This window comes from Salvelinus namaycush, chromosome 37, assembly GCF_016432855.1.
Source record: "Salvelinus namaycush isolate Seneca chromosome 37, SaNama_1.0, whole genome shotgun sequence".
Classification (NCBI taxonomy): domain Eukaryota; kingdom Metazoa; phylum Chordata; class Actinopteri; order Salmoniformes; family Salmonidae; genus Salvelinus; species Salvelinus namaycush.
The window spans coordinates 23,550,837-23,569,348 of NC_052343.1; the positions used below are offsets into that span (position 1 = coordinate 23,550,837).

The window sequence follows — 18,512 nt, forward strand, 5'->3', positions numbered from 1 at the left end:
ATTTGTGAAAAACCTGCAGCTCCTGTTATACTTTCAGGGCCGGATTAAGAAATCTAATTGGGAGTTGTTGAGAAAAACTGTTTCTATTGGTTCTACAGACAGACTAGTCGTCTCTTTTCAGCAGTAGCCATTTGTTTTACAAACAGCATATTTTTCCCTTAATTGTACTTTGAAATCTGCAAAACGCAAACCGACAGCTGCAACCATCCATAGAAATATAATCCATAGATGGTAGTTCCCATTCAAGTCAGGACTGGTATCCATTGCTAGTGTACCCATGAGTTTAATAGTCAAATTGCCAGGGTAAGAGGTTACAATAGCCCTCTATGGATTATATGTCTATGGCCACAATGCAACAAGCTGTATATTTGACATGCATACTGCCCAAACTGCAGCCTTCCTGACTGTAGGCATACCGGTAACTTCCAAACACTTGAGTAAATGCACCCCACGTATATGTTATGTGTGGGGTGCATTTTCCTGGCAAAGTTTAAGTCCACATGTAGAATCTATGCCAGGCGCATTCAATCTGTTCTGGCAGCTCATGCTGGCCCAACACCCTTATAAGACACACACTGTTAAATAAAGGTTCATACAAAATAAAATACACTATATGTTGGTTGTATGTGCTTGTGATAAAACTTAATCCACAGTTATTTTTTTATAAACTATTGATCCACTGTGGCTAAATGATGCTCTCTGGTGTCTTTGAACATTGAGAGTGGGCTCCTGTGTTGTTGGGTTTTTTGTGTGTGTGTGTGGGGGGGGGGGGGGGGGGTTGTCGCTTGGGCCCAGCCCCTGACTCACACAATTGACCAGTCACATGTATTTATTATTGCAGTAAATGTTTTACTTTTTATTAATCAGTTACCCAATGAAGGCAGGTCCCCCCAGTTACCGACGTGTCCCCCTACCTCCCCCTAAAATAAATACAAATACAAATACATACTACATACATAATATATATTGAATATATAATATATGCAAGTATATATTTCCTTTATTATTTTTTGTTGTAAAAAAATAAATATCATTTTTTGCCTCCTCTTGGGCCCGGGCCCGGGCCCAGGGGTTTCAGCTGCATTCATTTAGCCCTCTGTATTTTAAAAGCGTGTATGCTGAGCGACAGATGTCCTTGGAGTTATTGAGAGACTGACAGTATTTCGGGTGTTATTTGAGAACTATTGAGTGATTGTACCAAGCCATCACAGTTGTTTATCTTTTAACACAGTGACAGTGCTGGCAGTTTGCAGTTGCTCGTAGTGCACTAGATAGACACAAAGTGGTCATATCCTTGTGGTTCTGAAAAGACTGGGTCCAGTCACGACTCCAGTGTGTGTGTGTGTGTATGTGTGTGTATGAGAGATGGTTTCTGCATGTGTATGTGTGAGTGAGTGTGCACGTGCGCCTGAGCGCATGCTCCGTTCTCCTGACTCTGTGTGGGTGTGTCCAGGAGTGTCACCCGCTCTTTCAGAGCTCTGGCGCAGGGAAGGAAGATAAATGGGACATTAATGGAACCACTCAATCACAGGCTACTTAAAAAAAGCTGACCATAGACTGTGGGGCAATCAGTCCTACTCCGAGGCCCATTCAGTCTGCATTCAGCCTGGGCTCGAGGAGGGCAGTTCTGGGTCCTTCAAACTCTGGATTAGCCATTCACTGCTCCATAGACCACGGCCTAACTGCCTTACACTGCCTAACTGACTGAGCACTCCTTTAGAAAGACCATAGGGGCTGGAGAGAGTGAACTCTCTCTTAAAAAAGAGTTCTGATTGTTCTTGGAGGTCTTTAAAAGCCAGTTAGAATTGGGCTCCTTTGTCTTGCACCTCTGGGAGTTAGTGACTACTAATAGTGACTATGTTGTGTGAAGGTTTTGTTTGGTGTGTGCTTTTGTTTGTTGTTCGGTTTAGTTAACAGCAGATAGGTTTTTTAAGTGGTGCATGGTTTTCTTAGTGTCACGTATACTCCCTCTCCGGCCTCTAGGTCATCAGGCTGCTGATTATCCCGCACACCTGTCACCATCGTCACGCACAACAGCGCCTCATGACACTCACCTGGACTCCATCACCTCCTTGATTATCTTCCCTAAATCTGTCCCTCCCCTTGGTTCTTTCCTCAGGTGTTATTGATGTTTTCATGTGGGTGCGTAGTTTGTGTTACGTGTTTATTGTTTCATTGATTTATTAAAACACTCACTCCCTGAACTTGCTTCCTGATTCTCAGCACACTAGTTACACTTAGGTGAGAACAGGAATGAATGGGGAGGGAAAATCTATGGTTCTTCAGTTGTGCCGTAGGAGCATGACGGTTGCTTTAATGGTGTGAAAATGAACGGTGGCCATGTCAATTCCACCTTTACCTCTGGTGTCGATTCGGAACTGTTGCTTCTGATTCATTTCCTGTAGCTTTGATTAGAAAGGCACGGTGGTCTAAAAAAGCCTTTTCACACTTTCCGCCGGTGGTACGGAAGAGGAAGCTGCCATCTTGTGTGAAACATGAACTGTGTTGGCCAACACCACAAAGGTACAAACACAACACTGGGGTCAAAATGTTCCCCCTCTCCACACCATACAACCAACCACTCTTCTTTTCTCTAATTTCTTCTCTCTCTCTCGCTCCCTTCTGGGTAATGTGTTAACGAGCAACAGCTTCTCCGAATACCCATAACATTAGTGTGTGTGTGTGTGTGTGTGTGTGTGTGTGTGTGTGTGTGTGTGTGTGTGTGTGTGTTTTCACACCAATTAATGAATCGCTTTGTGAGGCTGTTGAGGTGAGGATGGCTTGTCTCTTGCCGGCGCGCGGGCGGGTGTGTTTCTTCCCCCGTTCTCTCTCCCGTGTTAGACCGTTCTCTCTCCCGTGTTAGACCGCGTGTGTGCCTGTGGTGGCAAGGTCCTCTCTGACACTTTACATTAATTAGCCCTCTCTGTAATTAGCGCAGGGGGACGAGTGGGAACATGAGAGACCTGAACACAAGCCTAATCAGTGGGGCCAACGGGTTTGATTCAACGTCAGCGAGAAAGTTCACACATATGTTGAATTCCAGGCTCGACTCGGACAGACTGCGTTTTCACACTCAAATTAGCAGGGATGTGGATTGGGAAGATTGGACTCTTGAGAGGAAAAAATAAGACCCTTTTCATTATCCTGACTTGTTTTTGAGTTTGGTGACCATTAATATAAAATCAGCCTCTCTCTCTCTCTCTTTCCTCTCCTCCTCCACACCAACCTTCCTCCTGGGACACTGCAGAACAGTTATGTTGCTCTCCTCCCATCCCTCCCTCCCTCTCACTCCAGATAATTCAATCTGTCCAATATCAAATAATCTTCCCCAATTTTTCAGCCCATTTTAACCTTATCGCTCAAACAGCCGCCTCTAGGGGATGAGTCTCGTTCCACCTTGTTAAAAGAGAAGGGGAGAGAAAGAGAGAGAACCCGGGAAAGGGGGATGACACATAGCTCTCTGAGGAGTGTTTTGAGAAGCTTCTGTTTGCCATTCTCACAGGCAATATGTGAAAGAGCCGGCAAAGAGAGAAGGGTGGGGGGATGGGGAGAAAACCAGAGAGGAAAAAGAGAGGATGCAGGGAGGGAGGGAATATTAGTGAAAGGGTGGGGGATGAGTGTAGGCTAGGTGATGAAAGTAAAGTTGGCCTGGTGTTACCACTCTACTCTAACTTGTGTCACACAGCACGGTATAACATGCCCCTCTACAAGCTCTCCCCCAGCTCAGAATTACAATCCAATAAGGTGGGCTCCTGTTGGTCTTTGTTCCCCCATAGTGTTTACCCTGTCCTCCGGCTCCGCTCGCTGCCTAATCTACCCAATAGCTGAATGGCAATAGGTCAGGGACAAGGAGGGACAGAGCCGAAGGAGGGAGGGAAGACGGGAGGGAGGGAGGGAGGTGGAGTAAAGGGTTAATTTATCTTTCTCTCAATATTTTTCTCCACCATTCCATTCTTTGGGTTGTTTCCCTCTCTCCAGTTCTCCCACTCTCCTTCCTCCTCTTTTCTTTTCACTTCTAATCTGTCTGCTTGATTGTTCTAAGCTGCTTTCAGCCGGCCCCTGGGAGAGCTGGAGGTTTGGAGTCTGTTTTAATTCCGATTTATAAGAAGCCTTCCTCAAGAAGGGAGATGTAAGAGTAGGCCAGGCTGAGGAGAGTGAAGGAGTGGAGGTGGGACAGATTGCATGGCGGTGATGGAATAGGATGGGAGGCAGAGAGGCGGCTTCAGCAAACACCAGAAGTCACGGAAATAGAAAAAGATATGATATGCCACACAATCTCTCTTTCCCAATCTCCTCTCTCTCTTGTGCTTAAACACACACACACATACGCACTCGCAGGCATTGGGGTGGTTTAAGCCAAATGGGATATTTTTTGTAATCAAGCGGCACAATCTATATACAGTAGATTGATCTCAACTTCCTGTGATTCATACCATATCCTGTGGAGACGATATGGCCAGCTGAGAGGGTTATCTCCACGCTCTGTCTAATGATCGATAATCTCCCCGGGTGGCTTTAAGAGCCTGCAACGCTCCACTTGTTTATCAGGGCCACAAACCAGGGGCCACAGACAGATGAGCTGTGAACTGCAAATGAAAAAAATTATAATTCAGTATTTGCAGAGAGAGAAGAGAGATAGCCGTTTGGCATAATTGCACTAGCTAAAACTTTTTGGCTGCTGTGTGGAGTGGACAGTCATGGTGTGGGTAGATAGTGGTCCATTTCCCTGATTGATGGGGTTATACTTGGGTGGCAATGTCACCGTTGTGGACACTCTGGACGTCCTTGTTAGACACTTAATTTAAAGGACTTATCGCACTGAGGCACAGTGAGATTCTCCCAATATAAGTCTGGACATCAAAGATACTGGCACTGGCACCAAGACTCTATCCATTACTGCAGCCAGGCAGATAGGCGAGCTGCAGAGCAATGTGTGTGTGCGTGTGTGTGTGTCTCTCTCTCTATTTCTCTCTCTTTGTGTGTGTGTTTTCTCTGTTTGCATCTCTGTGTGTTTGTTTGTGTCTCTTCCTTTGTGTGTGTGTTTGAGTGTGAGTGGTGAAACAGTCACACATCTGTCCCTCAACTAACAAACCCCCCAAATAATAAACCCCACTCCAGAAAAATGGAGTGACACAATGAAGTGGTTAAGTTTATCAAGCCACCAGCTTTGCTCAGGCAGGCAAGGTGTTAAGGGACAGGCAGAGGTCAAGGGCCCAGCCCACAGCATTCTTCAGCTAGGCACGTCCCAGCACATCACACAGTCAGGGACCATATGTCCAGGTCCTCCAGTCAATGGGCCAGCCCAGCCAGCAGGACAAAGACCCATTCAAACCAACTGAGCTCTGAGGAAATCTGCAATTCCACGCTGCCATTAGGCCAGAAAACAGCACCAGTGAGTCAACACCAGGGATACACCGAGTTAGAGATTTGGAGAGAGGGAATGAGAGGGAGGGGGAGAAAGAGAGACAAAGGGTAAGACAGAGAGAGAGAGAGAGAGAGAGAGAGAGAGAGAGAGAGAGAGAGAGAGAGAGAGAGAGAGAGAGAGAGAGAGAAGGACCTTTACCAGGCATTACAGGCAGGCTGAGGATGATGCCCTGTGCTGTGGCCCCATCTCTCTGTTCTTCCACAGGGCTGCAGCAGCCTTCTCTCCAGAGGGCCCTTAGAGACCCTCCCTGCAGCTCTCACGCTCTCTCTCTCTCTCTCTCTCTCTCTCTCTCTCTCTCTCTCTCTCTCTCTCTCTCTCTCTCTCTCTCTCTCTCTCTCTCTCTCTCTCTCAATTCAGTTCAGTTCAGTTCAATTCAAAGGGCTTTAGCATGGGAAACATATATTTACATTGCCAAAGCAAGTGAAATAGACAATAAAAAATGAACAGTGAACATGACACAACATTACATTCCAAAGGAATAGAGACATTCCAAATGTCAAATCATGGCTATATAGTTTTGTAATGATATGCAAATAGTTAAAGTACAAAAGGGAACATAAATAAACATAAATATGGGTTTTATTTAGAATGGTGTTTGTTCTTCACTGGTTGCCCTTTTCTTGTGGCAACAGGTCAGAAATCCTGCTGCTGTGATGGCACACTGTGGTATTTCACCCAATAGATATGGGAGTTTATCAAAATTGGCGTTGTTTTCAAATTCTTTGTGGCTCCGTGTAATCTGAGGGAGATATGTCAAATCAAATCAAATCAAGTTTATTTTATATAGCCCTTCGTACATCAGCTAATATCTCGAAGTGCTGTACAGAAACCCAGCCTATATGTGTCTCTAATATGGTCATACATTTGCCAGGAGGTCTTTCTCTCTCTGCCTCTCTCTCTCTCTGCCTCTCTTTCCCTCTCTTTCTCTGCCTCTGTCACTCACAACTCTGTTAATAAGGCCAGCAATAAATGCCAGGAAGGGTACCAAGCCGGTATCCTCTCATGTTCAAGCTTTGAGGATATGATTTCATGGAGTAAGAAGGGAGGAGGTTGGGGTAGGAGTAGGGTGGAGAAGGATAGGCTTTATAGAGTTATGTTGCATTTGAATGGCCCACAGTAAACCCATCCCATCATAAAATAATATTTTGTGTGTCATATCCTATTGTGTGTGGGTGCACTATGGGACATTTGCCAGTCCCGCCAGCACTGAGTAAAGTGTAGAGGGGGAGGAGAAGGGGGATCCTGAGGGGGGAGTAGATCACACATATTTTCTTTCACTGCAGCGATGAATATGGAAGAAAAAAGGTCAAACTTGACTGGAAACACTACAGTAGATCACAATTACAGTCCAGGCCCACATTTCATACATCAACTCCCCACTGTGATGTCTCATCAGCCCCTGGTCACACTGGAGAGGCCCACGCCGCACATTATCAAAGATTGATGGGGTGTCCTACTTAAAGCCAGGGGGTGGGGTGGGGGGGACTTTGGGTTATCTGCGGGAGAGGGAAGGGGGGCATTGGGTGTTGGTCGTGTGGCAGCGTGCCAGCAGTAACCGCCCAACAACTTCGCCGCCCAGTGCCCGCAGACCGACGCATAGTAGTTTGAGGTTCTGCCAGGCTACACCATTACACAATCACATGACCACAGCCTTGATGTACTGGAGAAGTTGCAACGCATGACATTACAAGATCAGCACTTACAAGACAGTACTAGCTGAGTTAGGAGTTTACAGAGAAGAAGACACGAGCTGAACAAATGTTAAAGGGTTGGCTTCACTCTTGTCTTCCGTCTCCCTCCCTCCCACCTCGGAAAAACTACACAAACTGAGTGAACAAACAGGCAGAACCTTCCATCCAAATCCCCCTCTTTCTAATACCACGCACCTCAATCCATCCCTCCATCACTTTTCTTCCCTGCTGGCTGCCATCCTCCCCTTCTTCTTGTTCAGAGTGCTTGCTTAATAATTAATTGATTAATTAGTTCTCTCATTAATAATTTATTCATTAATCACGGCCTGCTTTTTCTAGAGGAAGCGGTGGAATCTGAAAAAAAAGCCTGACTTCACATTTCACTCTAATTGCACGGCTGCACTAATCAACGCTTAAGAAATTGAGTTTCAGGAAATTCGTTTTTGCCTCCTTTCCCTCTCTTCTTCCCCAACACAAAGCAGGATGTACTGAGGTCGGCAGGTAATGTTTTCTTCCCCCTCTCCTCTCTTTATTGTACTCTGAAAGCCCTTAGTCATCACCAATTTTAAAAGAATGTCTCAAGGCAGAAGTAATCTGATGAACTGAATCAAATTTGGCGCTTAATTAAAACTTGGCTTTTTCCCCACAAACGGTGGTGGCCGGTGAAAAAGCGGGCATTGATGAATAAACGACGGTTTGAAGACGGTTTGTAAGAAGAGACAGGCGCTGGGGTTGTGGAGGAGAGGTCTATGCTGTTTCCCCGGGATCTATGGCTCTCCCGGGACGTCGCTGGGTAATTTGTGTAATCGCCAGGAGTTACGTGCCGGGGAGTTTCAGAGGTGTGGGGAAGAGTAGCCTAGACAAAATTATAGTTGTGTGATGCAACCGTGAGAGTGAAAACGAGTAAAAAGCATTGTGAAATGGTTTAATTACATTAATGTTTATCCCTGTTGGATATACAGTTCACACACAAGTCATTTTCTCCCTCTGAAGCCCTCTGTCAGGTCCTGGGAAGAGAAAAAAATTCCATCTCAAATTAGAGGGAAGCTTCAATGGAATGGATGCCAATTCGACATTAACCTATAAGCTTTATAAAGCACACACATTAAGCAGCACTAATGAGACTCTCATTGAACCAGTCTTTCTTTATTTTCAAAACACACACACAAAAAAATTGCTTTGACTTCAATGTGCCGCCCCACTGTTACCAACAGAGGTTGCCTCTGCTTTATAGTTCAACAACACCAGCACACAGCACAGCAGCATCAGCAGACAACAATAGTACTGACATGCATACATTTACAACATTACCACCCTAATTAAAAAATAATATTAATAAAGGAAGAAAGAAAAGTATTCATTATGAAACGCACTACTTCCTATCGCGAAGAGCCAAGGGGGCCTCCACTGGGCTCAATTAGGAAGTGTAGGCCACAAATCCCTGGACTAGATTAATTGACACCCCAGGGCATTGGACCCAGAGTCCCAGTGGTGGAGTCTAAGTGGAGAATTCCTTTGTTTTCATTTCCTTTGCCTTTGAGAGAAAGTGCAAGAGAGCAAGAAAGGGGAGGAGGCACTCTAACATGATCTTTTCATTGTTTTATGGTTTTTAATCTATTGTTTAATTATTTGTTTTTGTTTACTTGTGGTTTTCTGCAGCTGGGGAGCGAAGTGAGGTGGATGTAAGAAGTAGAGTTTTTTTTTAATTATTTGCGTCCCATCTTTGAGCAGCTAGGCTTCCCGTCACATGTTGAGCACTAGTGACATTTTATCCAGCATGTCAGCTGTTGTGTGCGCGCTAAACCCAGGCTTTTGCAAACGGCACAAGAAGTTAAGGATTTAAAAGAACACAGTAAATTATACTGAAAGCCCTTCCAAGCAGTACTAGAGAGAAGGAGGGAGAAGAGAGAGGGAGAGACAGAGGAGAGAGAGATCGAGGGGGCGGACTGGGAGTGAGTATGACACACTGATTCAGCCAGCAGCTGTCTTGTACTGAAAACACCATGGGGCAAGAGGGAACCAAATGACAAGGCTGGCTCAATCAACATCTTGTCAAGACTGTTGGCGGATGTGTACAGACAATTTTATACCGCCAACCCCCTCCTCTGCCCTCCTCTTTTTTTCCATGGCTTTTCATTTCCAGTCGTCGAGCCAGCCAGTCAGCTAGCCACCCCCTGTATAGTGTCAACTCTTAGGCACTGGAGTGGAGCAGTGAATGGGATGGCAACTGTGGTATAATGACACTCAGAGAACTTCTCCTGCTCACTAGAGACACCAGAGAGAGCACAGGAAGTGTCTGTGCCAGTGTCTCTGACACACACTCCACACACTCCACACACACACACACACACACACACACACACACACACACACACACACACACACACACACACACACACACACACACACACACACACACACACACACTACACTCTACACTCTACACTCTACACAGACATTCCACACACACAGTATTTTTCCCTTCAGCACTCCTCGGTCCTCTCCTCCTTTCCTCTCTACCTCTCTATCACTCCATCCACTGTGTCTGTTGTGGCAGGTGCCCAGGGAGACAGAGCCGCTGCTTGCCCATGCGATCAGCTCCTCCTTGGCCCGCCTCCCTCGCCCTGATGGAAGCAGTGTGGAAATCAACGTCATGCAGGGTGACAGCACATGTGACAGACTGATTACAGCATTCCATCAATCGCCTCTTACAGCCACGGCCCTTTACAATTTAGACCTGACAGGAGACCACTTTTATGGTTATTTTTCTTTACAACCGTACAGTACCTCAGGTTTTCACTCCAGTGTGTCTTTTCTTGTTGTTGCCTCCCGCTGTCCTGGTTCTTCTAGCACAGTGTGTTGACAAGCTGACATAAACCCTTGCAATTTTCACGCCTGGGATGGAGAAAGAGAGGGAGAGAAAGGGATAGGGAGAGAGAGAATTAGAGAATGTGTGAATGAGAGAGAGAGAAGGAGAACAGAGAGAGAGAGAGAGGGACAGGGAGGCTGGGTGATGATGCTGATGGGGGAGTGTGGAGAGGAGAAGGCGCTGTGTCAGAAAGAGCTAAAGAAAAGACAAATCAATAATTACTAACACCGTATATAATTCTGAAAAGGGGCTTGCAAGGCATTGATTTCAGGGATCATGGCTGACTGACTGTATAGTATGAGAGATACACAGAGGAAGGGGAGATGGGGGAATCTGGCGGAGAGGCTGACGTGTGGAGGGATGGAGGGATGGTAGAAGAGAATGGTGGGTATGGAGGGTGTTGGGTGGGGAGGGGGGGCAGGCGTGTGGATGGATGAGCTGATCTTCTCCATATAAAAGAGGTCCCGGTCTGAGCCAAGAATCTTCACAATGGAAGAAAGGCTGGAAGGGGAGGCTAGGAGGATTACACTCCAGCAAAACACCTCTTAAAAAGCTGTTAGACTGCAATTTAGACACAAAAATGCACAAAGGGGAGAAAATGGGGGTTATGGGTAGAGAGAGAAGAAAAGTGCGTCTGGAATGCGAGGTGGGGAGGAGATAAGGTATGAGAGACAAGGCCAGATAAAGGGAGAGAGACAAACACAGGCATGCTTCAGCCAGGACCATGTCTGGCGGTCACAGATTCACAGTCTGTGTCTGGAGACTAGAGAAGCAGATGCAGGCAGTCACAGATTCAGTCTGTGTCTGGAGACTAGAGAAGCAGATGCAGGCGGTCACAGATTCAGTCTGTGTCTGGAGACCAGAGAAGCAGATGCAGGCGGTCACAGATTCAGTCTGTGTCTGGAGACTAGAGAAGCAGATGCAGGCGGTCACAGATTCAGTCTGTGTCTGGAGACTAGAGAAGCAGATGCAGGCGGTCACAGATTCAGTCTGTGTCTGGAGACTAGAGAAGCAGATGCAGGCGGTCACAGATTCAGTCTGTGTCTGGAGACTAGAGACTATGATGGTGTTTGGGTGGTGGGTGGTTTCCTCTGCTCGCTTCCCTCCAAGTCCACACAACTCCTGTAGGAGACATGGTAATGAGATTACAGCCTGGCCCAATCAGACCTGAGACGGTAGGGAGCAGTGATGCCCGTTGGAACAAATTATTCAGCTCAGCTGCCTAAGCATTATGTGTTGTCGTTCTACACACGCTCACACACACAGCGGGATATTTACACTTTCACACACACACGCATATACACACATATACACACACAAACTCATGCAGCGAGAGACAATGAGAGGAAGACAAAAGACCCTGAGTCAAAACAAAAGGATAACCATTCAGTACAGAGAAATGGAGCTTGCATTTTGCAGCTCGATTTAGAGGCCTTATCTAGACACAGTATAATAGATGGTATTTGGGGAGAGGGCTTGTTTATTCTGAGCGTGACAATTTTTTGCCGGTTGTTTTGTGTTCTTTTTTTCCTGCTTGTGTTACCTCCCCCTCTTATTCTCTCTTTTACTGTGGAATATCCACACCAACACCCCTGAGACATAGAACACTGCTACTGTGGAATATCTACACCAACACATAGAACACTGCTACTGTGGAATATCCACACCAACACCTCTGAGACATAGAACACTGCTACTGTGGAATATCTACACCAACACCCCTGAGACATAGAACACTGCTACTGTGGAATATCCACACCAACACCCCTGAGACATAGAACACTGCTACTGTGGAATATCCACACCAACACCACTGAGACATAGAACACTGCTACTGTGGAATATCTACACCAACACCCCTGAGACATAGAACACTGCTACTGTGGAATATCTACACCAACACCCCTGAGACATAGAACACTGCAACTGTGGAATATCTACACCAAAACCCCTGAGACATAGAACACTGGTACTGTGGAATATCCACACCAACACCCCTGAGACATAGAACACTGCTACTGTGGAATATCTACACCAACACCCCTGAGACATAGAACACTGCTACTGTGGAATATCTACACCAACACCCCTGAGACATAGAACACTGCTACTGTGGAATATCCACACCAACACCACTGAGACATAGAACACTGCTACTGTGGAATATCTACACCAACACCCCTGAGACATAGAACAATGCTAATGTGGAATATCTACACAAACACCCCTGAGACATAGAACACTGCTACTGTGGAATATCTACACCAACACCACTGAGACATAGAACACTGGTACTGTGGAATATCTACACCAACACCACTGAGACATAGAACACTGCTACTGTGGAATATCTACACCAACACCACTGAGACATAGAACACTGGTACTGTGGAATATCTACACCAACACCCCTGAGACATAGAACACTGCTACTGTGGAATATCCATAGCAACACCACTGACACATAGAACACTGCTACTGTGGAATATCCACACCAACACCACTGAGACATAGAACACTGCTACTGTAGAATATCTACACCAACACCCCTGAGACATAGAACACTGGTACTGTGGAATATCCACACCAACACCACTGAGACATAGAACACTGCTACTGTGGAATATCTACACCAACACCCATGAGACATAGAACACTGGTACTGTGGAATATCCACACCAACACCACTAAGACATAGAACACTGCTACTGTGGAATATCTACACCAACACCCCTGACACATAGAACACTGCTACTGTGGAATATCTACACCAACACCCCTGAGACATAGAACACTGCTACTGTGGAATATCTACACCAACACCCCTGAGACATAGAACACTGCTACTGTGGAATATCTACACCAACACCCCTGAGACATAGAACACTGCTACTGTGGAATATCCACACCAACACCACTGAGACAAAGAACACTGCTACTGTGGAATATCTACACCAACACCCCTGAGACATAGAACACTGCTACTGTGGAATATCTACACCAACACCACTGAGACATAGAACACTGCTACTGTGGAATATCTACACCAACACCCCTGAGACATAGAACACTGCTACTGTGGAATATCTACACCAACACCCCTGAGACATAAAACACTGCTACTGTGGAATATCCACACCAACACCACTGAGACATAGAACACTGCTACTGTGGAATATCCACACCAACACCCCTGAGACATAGAACACTGCTACTGTGGAATATCTACACCAACACCACTGAGACATAGAACACTGCTACTGTGGAATATCCACACCAACACCACTGAGACATAGAACACTGGTACTGTGGAATATCCACACCAACACCCCTGAGTCATAGAACACTGGTACTGTGGAATATCCACACCAACACCACTGAGACATAGAACACTGGTACTGTGGAATATCCAAACCAACACCACTGACACATAGAACACTGGTACTGCCGCTGGGAGAGCAGAGTGTACAGGACACCAGTAGATATTTGGTTATATTTTTTGTCATTTTTTATTATTACTGCATGGATCAATTGCCCAGTCAAGTTGAGAGTGCTCATGTTTATAGAGCCTGTTAGATCGGGGCGGTGCTGTCTAGAGCCGGACTTCAGTGGATGGGAAGAGAGGACGCTCAAGATTATCCTAAAATAGAAACTGTTCCTGCCTCTACTGAGCTCAGAACCTCTTAGCGTGGGTCTCGACACGCACGCACGCACGCACGCACGCACGCACGCACACACACACACACACACACACACACACTTTAAGTGTTATTGTATAACCAAGGGCAGCCTGTGTAGCTGAAGTAGGTTGTTGAGTCTCCCTGCTTGTCCATGGAAACTACACTAGCATGACGAGGACACTTAAGTGATAAATATACATAAAGTGTCTGTGTGTGTGGTTGTGTGTGTGTGTTTGTGTGGTGCGAGATCCCTTTTTTGGGGTTTAGGGCTTCCAAGCCTGTTTTAGCCAGGCCGCTAAGTTGGCATGAAAGATTATGATTACAGTGATTTGCTGCTTTCAGTAGTTAGCCCCAGTGCACCCAAAGGTCACATCCACTACTTAATTGGACTGCACTGAGAATAGAACAGGACACACAGACACACTTCCATAATTCCATCAAGGCCATGTTAGTCCCCAGTGCAGATGCCCAGTAGCGGATCATTGGAGACATCTGTCCATCCTGTCCCCATCAGCAGCAGTGTGCCTCCCTCCCTTCCTATCCGTTCAGATGGCACAGAGAGAGAGGAAGGCTGGTGCCAGGGGACTGCAAAGCTCTTTAATATGTTATGCTCCATGTCAGCCCTGCTGTTCTGGACTTAACTCTGACCGTGTGACGGAGAAGGCAAAGTCACTATGTCAAAGTAACTGCTAAATGTGCCCTCCAATCCCTTACAATTTGCTTGCCCTATTTATGCTGCAACAAACACACACACACACACACTAACCTCCCCTGTGCATCCACCGCCGTGAAATGATATTCCGTTTAGAAAAATCGGGATTCAAATGTAACAGGCCAAGTGTGTTTTGACCTTGTTACTGGAGGGATGGACACACACACACACACACACACACACACACACACACACACACACACACACACACACACACACACACACACACACACACACACACACACACACAGGTCAGAGGTGTTACCTGTTTTTGAAAAGTACCTGCCCATCATTACCAAAAACACCTCCTCAATAAGGTGTTTAAAACAAGTTTCAATGGCAGCCAAATGACAAGGGTCCCTCGATATGTAGACTGTGTGTGTGTGTGTGTGTGTGTGTGTGTGTGTGTGTGTGTGTGTGTGTGTGTGTGTGTGTGTGTGTGTGTGTGTGTGTGTGTGTGTGTGTGTGTGTGTGTGTGTGTGTGTGTGTGAGAGAGACGGTAGACAGCAACACACGAGGACCACTTCACACCCACAGCCCATCTCCTCTCCTTTCCTCCCTCTCTCCCCTGTCAGAAATGTATTCATGTAATTAAGCTGCTAATACACCGTCAAGGAATTGGCTAATTCAGCAAGGAGGAATTAAAGGAATATGCAATGACTCATTAGCCAGCGGAGATGTTTTGTTGAGCATTCTCAATAAGGAATTTGGAATGCAATGAATCACTCCATGGTGTGAAGCAATTTGTCAGTCTATATCACACAGGCTATATATAAAAATATACCCATACGTGTGTGTGTGAGAGGAGAGAGAGAGAGAGAGAGAGAGAGAGAGAGAGAGAGAGAGAGAGAGAGAGAGAAAGAATGTGTGATAGAGAGAGAGAAAGAGAAAAGGAGAGAAAAAGAGAGAGAATGTGAGAGAGAAAGAAAGAGAGGGAGAGAGAGAGAGAGAGACAGAGAGAGAGAGTGAGAGAGAGAGAGAGAAAGAAAGAAGGAAAGAGAAAGGGAAGGAAAAAGAGAGAGAATGTGAGAAAGAGAGAGAGAGAGAGAGAAAGAGAGAGAGAGAGACAGAGAGAGACAGAGAGAGAGAGACAGTGAGAGAGAGACAGAGAGAGAGAAAGCGAGCGAGACAGAGAGAGAGAGAGAGAGAGACAGAGAGAGAAAGATAGAGAGTAACAGATGTAACAGATGTAATCCAATTCTAACAACCTGTCAGTGTGATAAAGGATGGCCCATTGTAAACATTTAGGTACTGTGGGCAAGATACTTAATTGCAATCAATGTTTATACTGCAGCAAGCATAAAGAGGAAAATCCCCAACGCGCCATCCAGCGGAGCGGCCTATGAAAATGCTCGATATAGCTCATAAAAGCGGGACATTAGGGACAGACAGCCTATAAAAGCAGCAGTTTTGAAGGCATGACTAGAAAATGCCAGCCTTCACCAAATGCTTAATAGCCTGAGCATGAAAACATTTCACTACTCATTGACACTCAAATTGGACTCTATGATCTGCAGTCTATGACACAGACACATACACACACAGATTGATATGCTTATTTAAAAACATTAGCAATATGAAGGGAATTGGGGTTAGTGGACTTTCCTGGTGATATTCACTGCTATTATACATGATTCTCTCCATTTCTCTCCATTTTTCACCATCTTTCTCAACCTAAAAGGAGAAGAAAGGAGGAGAGTGCTTGGGCAGACGTGGGAAAGCAGTAGCTGTTAGGAGAGCTGCAAGCTGCAAGGCTTGAGCCATGGAGAACTCACGTTCCTGATGGGCTAACTGTTTGGCAGGTCTGATTATACTGGAGGGAGGGAGGGAGGTTAGGGAAGTGGGGGAGGAGGAGAAGAACAGGGTTCAGTCGGTGGTCCTGGTCCAGCCCTAGATGAAGTGGATAATTGAGTAGGGAACAAACACCGCCAACCAACCTCGGGAGCCCCCTTTTGAAAAGAAGGAAAAGCTAGAGAGAATGATGGAGTGAGTGAGAGGGGAGAGAGGAGAGAGAGGAGAGGGGTGAGCGGGTTGAGAAGGAGAGAGAAAATCCTAGCTTCCCTCGGGGGGCAATATCTGCTATTGAAAAGCTATTAAACTTGCATTTAGCAGGATTGATTGGAAATTAAGAGGCCTATTAAAAGAGAGGGACAAGGGGACAATAGCGCGTCTCTGGCCACCGTATGTTGCCCTCCTTTCACCGGCTTTTCTTTCCCCAGGAGAGCCCCCCCCCAGCCTGTCTGTTTAAGCACTCCCACCCAGAGAACCATTGGAGAAGGGCTTAGCACTGAGTGAATAGACCCCTCTTTATCTTCCCCCTGGTCCCCCATTCTCCTATTGAAAGAGAGGGGGGGGGGGGGGGCAGAGAGAGAAAATAAAAAAAATGAAGGAAGGTTCTTTCTTTTAAGGGAAAGATAAAGCCAGTCCTCTCTTTCTCTTCTCTTCTCTACTTAGCCAACCAACTCTGTTCTCTCTCAGCCCCTTCCTCTCTTCATATCTCCCCCAATGGTTTAGCTCTACCTCTGGAGGGGAGCCATCTTCTTCCCCTGTCAGTTGGGTTTGTAATACTCAATCTCCAGCATCGTGGCACAAACAATGGGAAACAAGGAGTCGTATTGAAACTTTATATGTGTGTGTGTGTGTGCGCAGGTGCGGGTTGCGATGCAAGTGTGTGTGTTGCGAGTGTGGGTGTGGATTCCAGTGTGTGTGAGTGAAGGCGAGCAAACAGCTTTCAGTGTGTGTGTTTGTGTGTGTGTGTGTGTGTCCGTGTATGTTCGTGTGTTCCATGTGTGTGTGTGTGTGTGTGTGTTCCGTGTGTGTTCCGTGTGTGTGTGTCCCATCCTTAAACACAGCAATGGAACAGACAGAGACAGGTGTCTTGGTTGACGTTGAGCAGGCTCAGACGGATGCTTCCCCTGGGACACTTAATGGAGTTTTGATTGTATAACATCCATTTTAACAAAAAGCTCCCCCAAAGAGTGGCAGATTTCTCTCCTCCGCAGTGTGCTTGTTTCGTGTCACCGCACGGTGGCTGCCATATGGTCTGGGGAAAGAGTTAAATAAGTCATGAGGCAGCTGACTCTTCCTGCTCAGCTCAGCCACCATTTTAATGAGAAAATACATATTTTCAGCCTCCTCCATCCACCCCATGTAACAACATGGCAACACGTAAACAGGCCAGTCCATTATTGGGCCAGGCTAAATATGGCCATGCATTTGGCTCAAGCATCGCTATTAGATTATATCATTACATGGTACTCATCAAACCTCCCTCTTCTTCCAACAGCTACCCGAGCAGCCTACTTTTCCCAGCAGCCCCAAGACCAGGTAGTGGTGTCTGGTCAATCGGTGACTCTGCCCTGTGTCATCGTGGGGTACCGAGGAATGGTGCAGTGGACCAAAGACGGCCTGGCGCTGGGTGGAGAGAGAGATCTGCCAGGTATGCATCTGATCTGACCAACATCTGTCTGTGTGTCTCGCTCTCTGTCTCCCCCCCCTCTCTCTCTGTCTCCCCCTCTCTCTCTGTCTCCCCCTCTCTCTCTGTCTCCCCCCCTCTCTCTCTCTCTCTCTCTCTCTCTCTGTCTTCCCCCTCACTCTCTCTGTCTCCCCCATCTCTCTCTTTCTCTTTCTCTCTCCCCATCTCTCTCCCTCTTTCTCTCTCTCCACCCTCTCTTTCTCTGTCTCCCCCTCACTCTCTCTCTCTCCACCCTCTCTCCCTCTGTCTCCCCCATCTCTCTCTTTCTCTTTGTCTTTCTCTCTCTCACACTCTCGCTCCCCTACTTCTCTTTCTCCCCCTGATCAATTCATGGTCTCATTAGGAAGCCTTGGCTCTCTGTCTGTCTGTCTACTCAAATTAATGGAGGTGGAGAGAAACAAATATACTGCAGACAGCCTCTCTAGCGCAAACAGACACAGAGCATTTAATTTGTTGTTTAGCATTTTGAGGCTTTTGTACCAAGGTGGATAATCAATTGGCTGGTGTCACGCGCAGACATTTAGCTGTGTTCTGGACTAGTGGGAAGGTGGAGAGGCTCGGGGCTGACCTTAGACACTACATCTTGATTTTGTCTGTGCTTTAAAGGACAGTCAGTCGCCTCACGCCCCCATCTCGCATGTAGCTGCTGCCTTCCCCTAG

At 46.5% G+C, this 18,512-nt stretch overlaps 1 protein-coding gene across 1 annotated transcript in view; it reads left to right on the top strand.

Moving 5' to 3' along the window:
* Window positions 1-18,512, top strand: part of LOC120031509 (kin of IRRE-like protein 3) — a 45,306-nt gene that overhangs the window by 12,212 nt on the left and 14,582 nt on the right. The window contains exon 2 of the mRNA XM_038977290.1: window positions 17,664-17,816. Coding sequence (XP_038833218.1) covers window positions 17,664-17,816 — 153 coding nt within the window. The remainder of the gene's footprint in view (window positions 1-17,663; window positions 17,817-18,512) is intronic.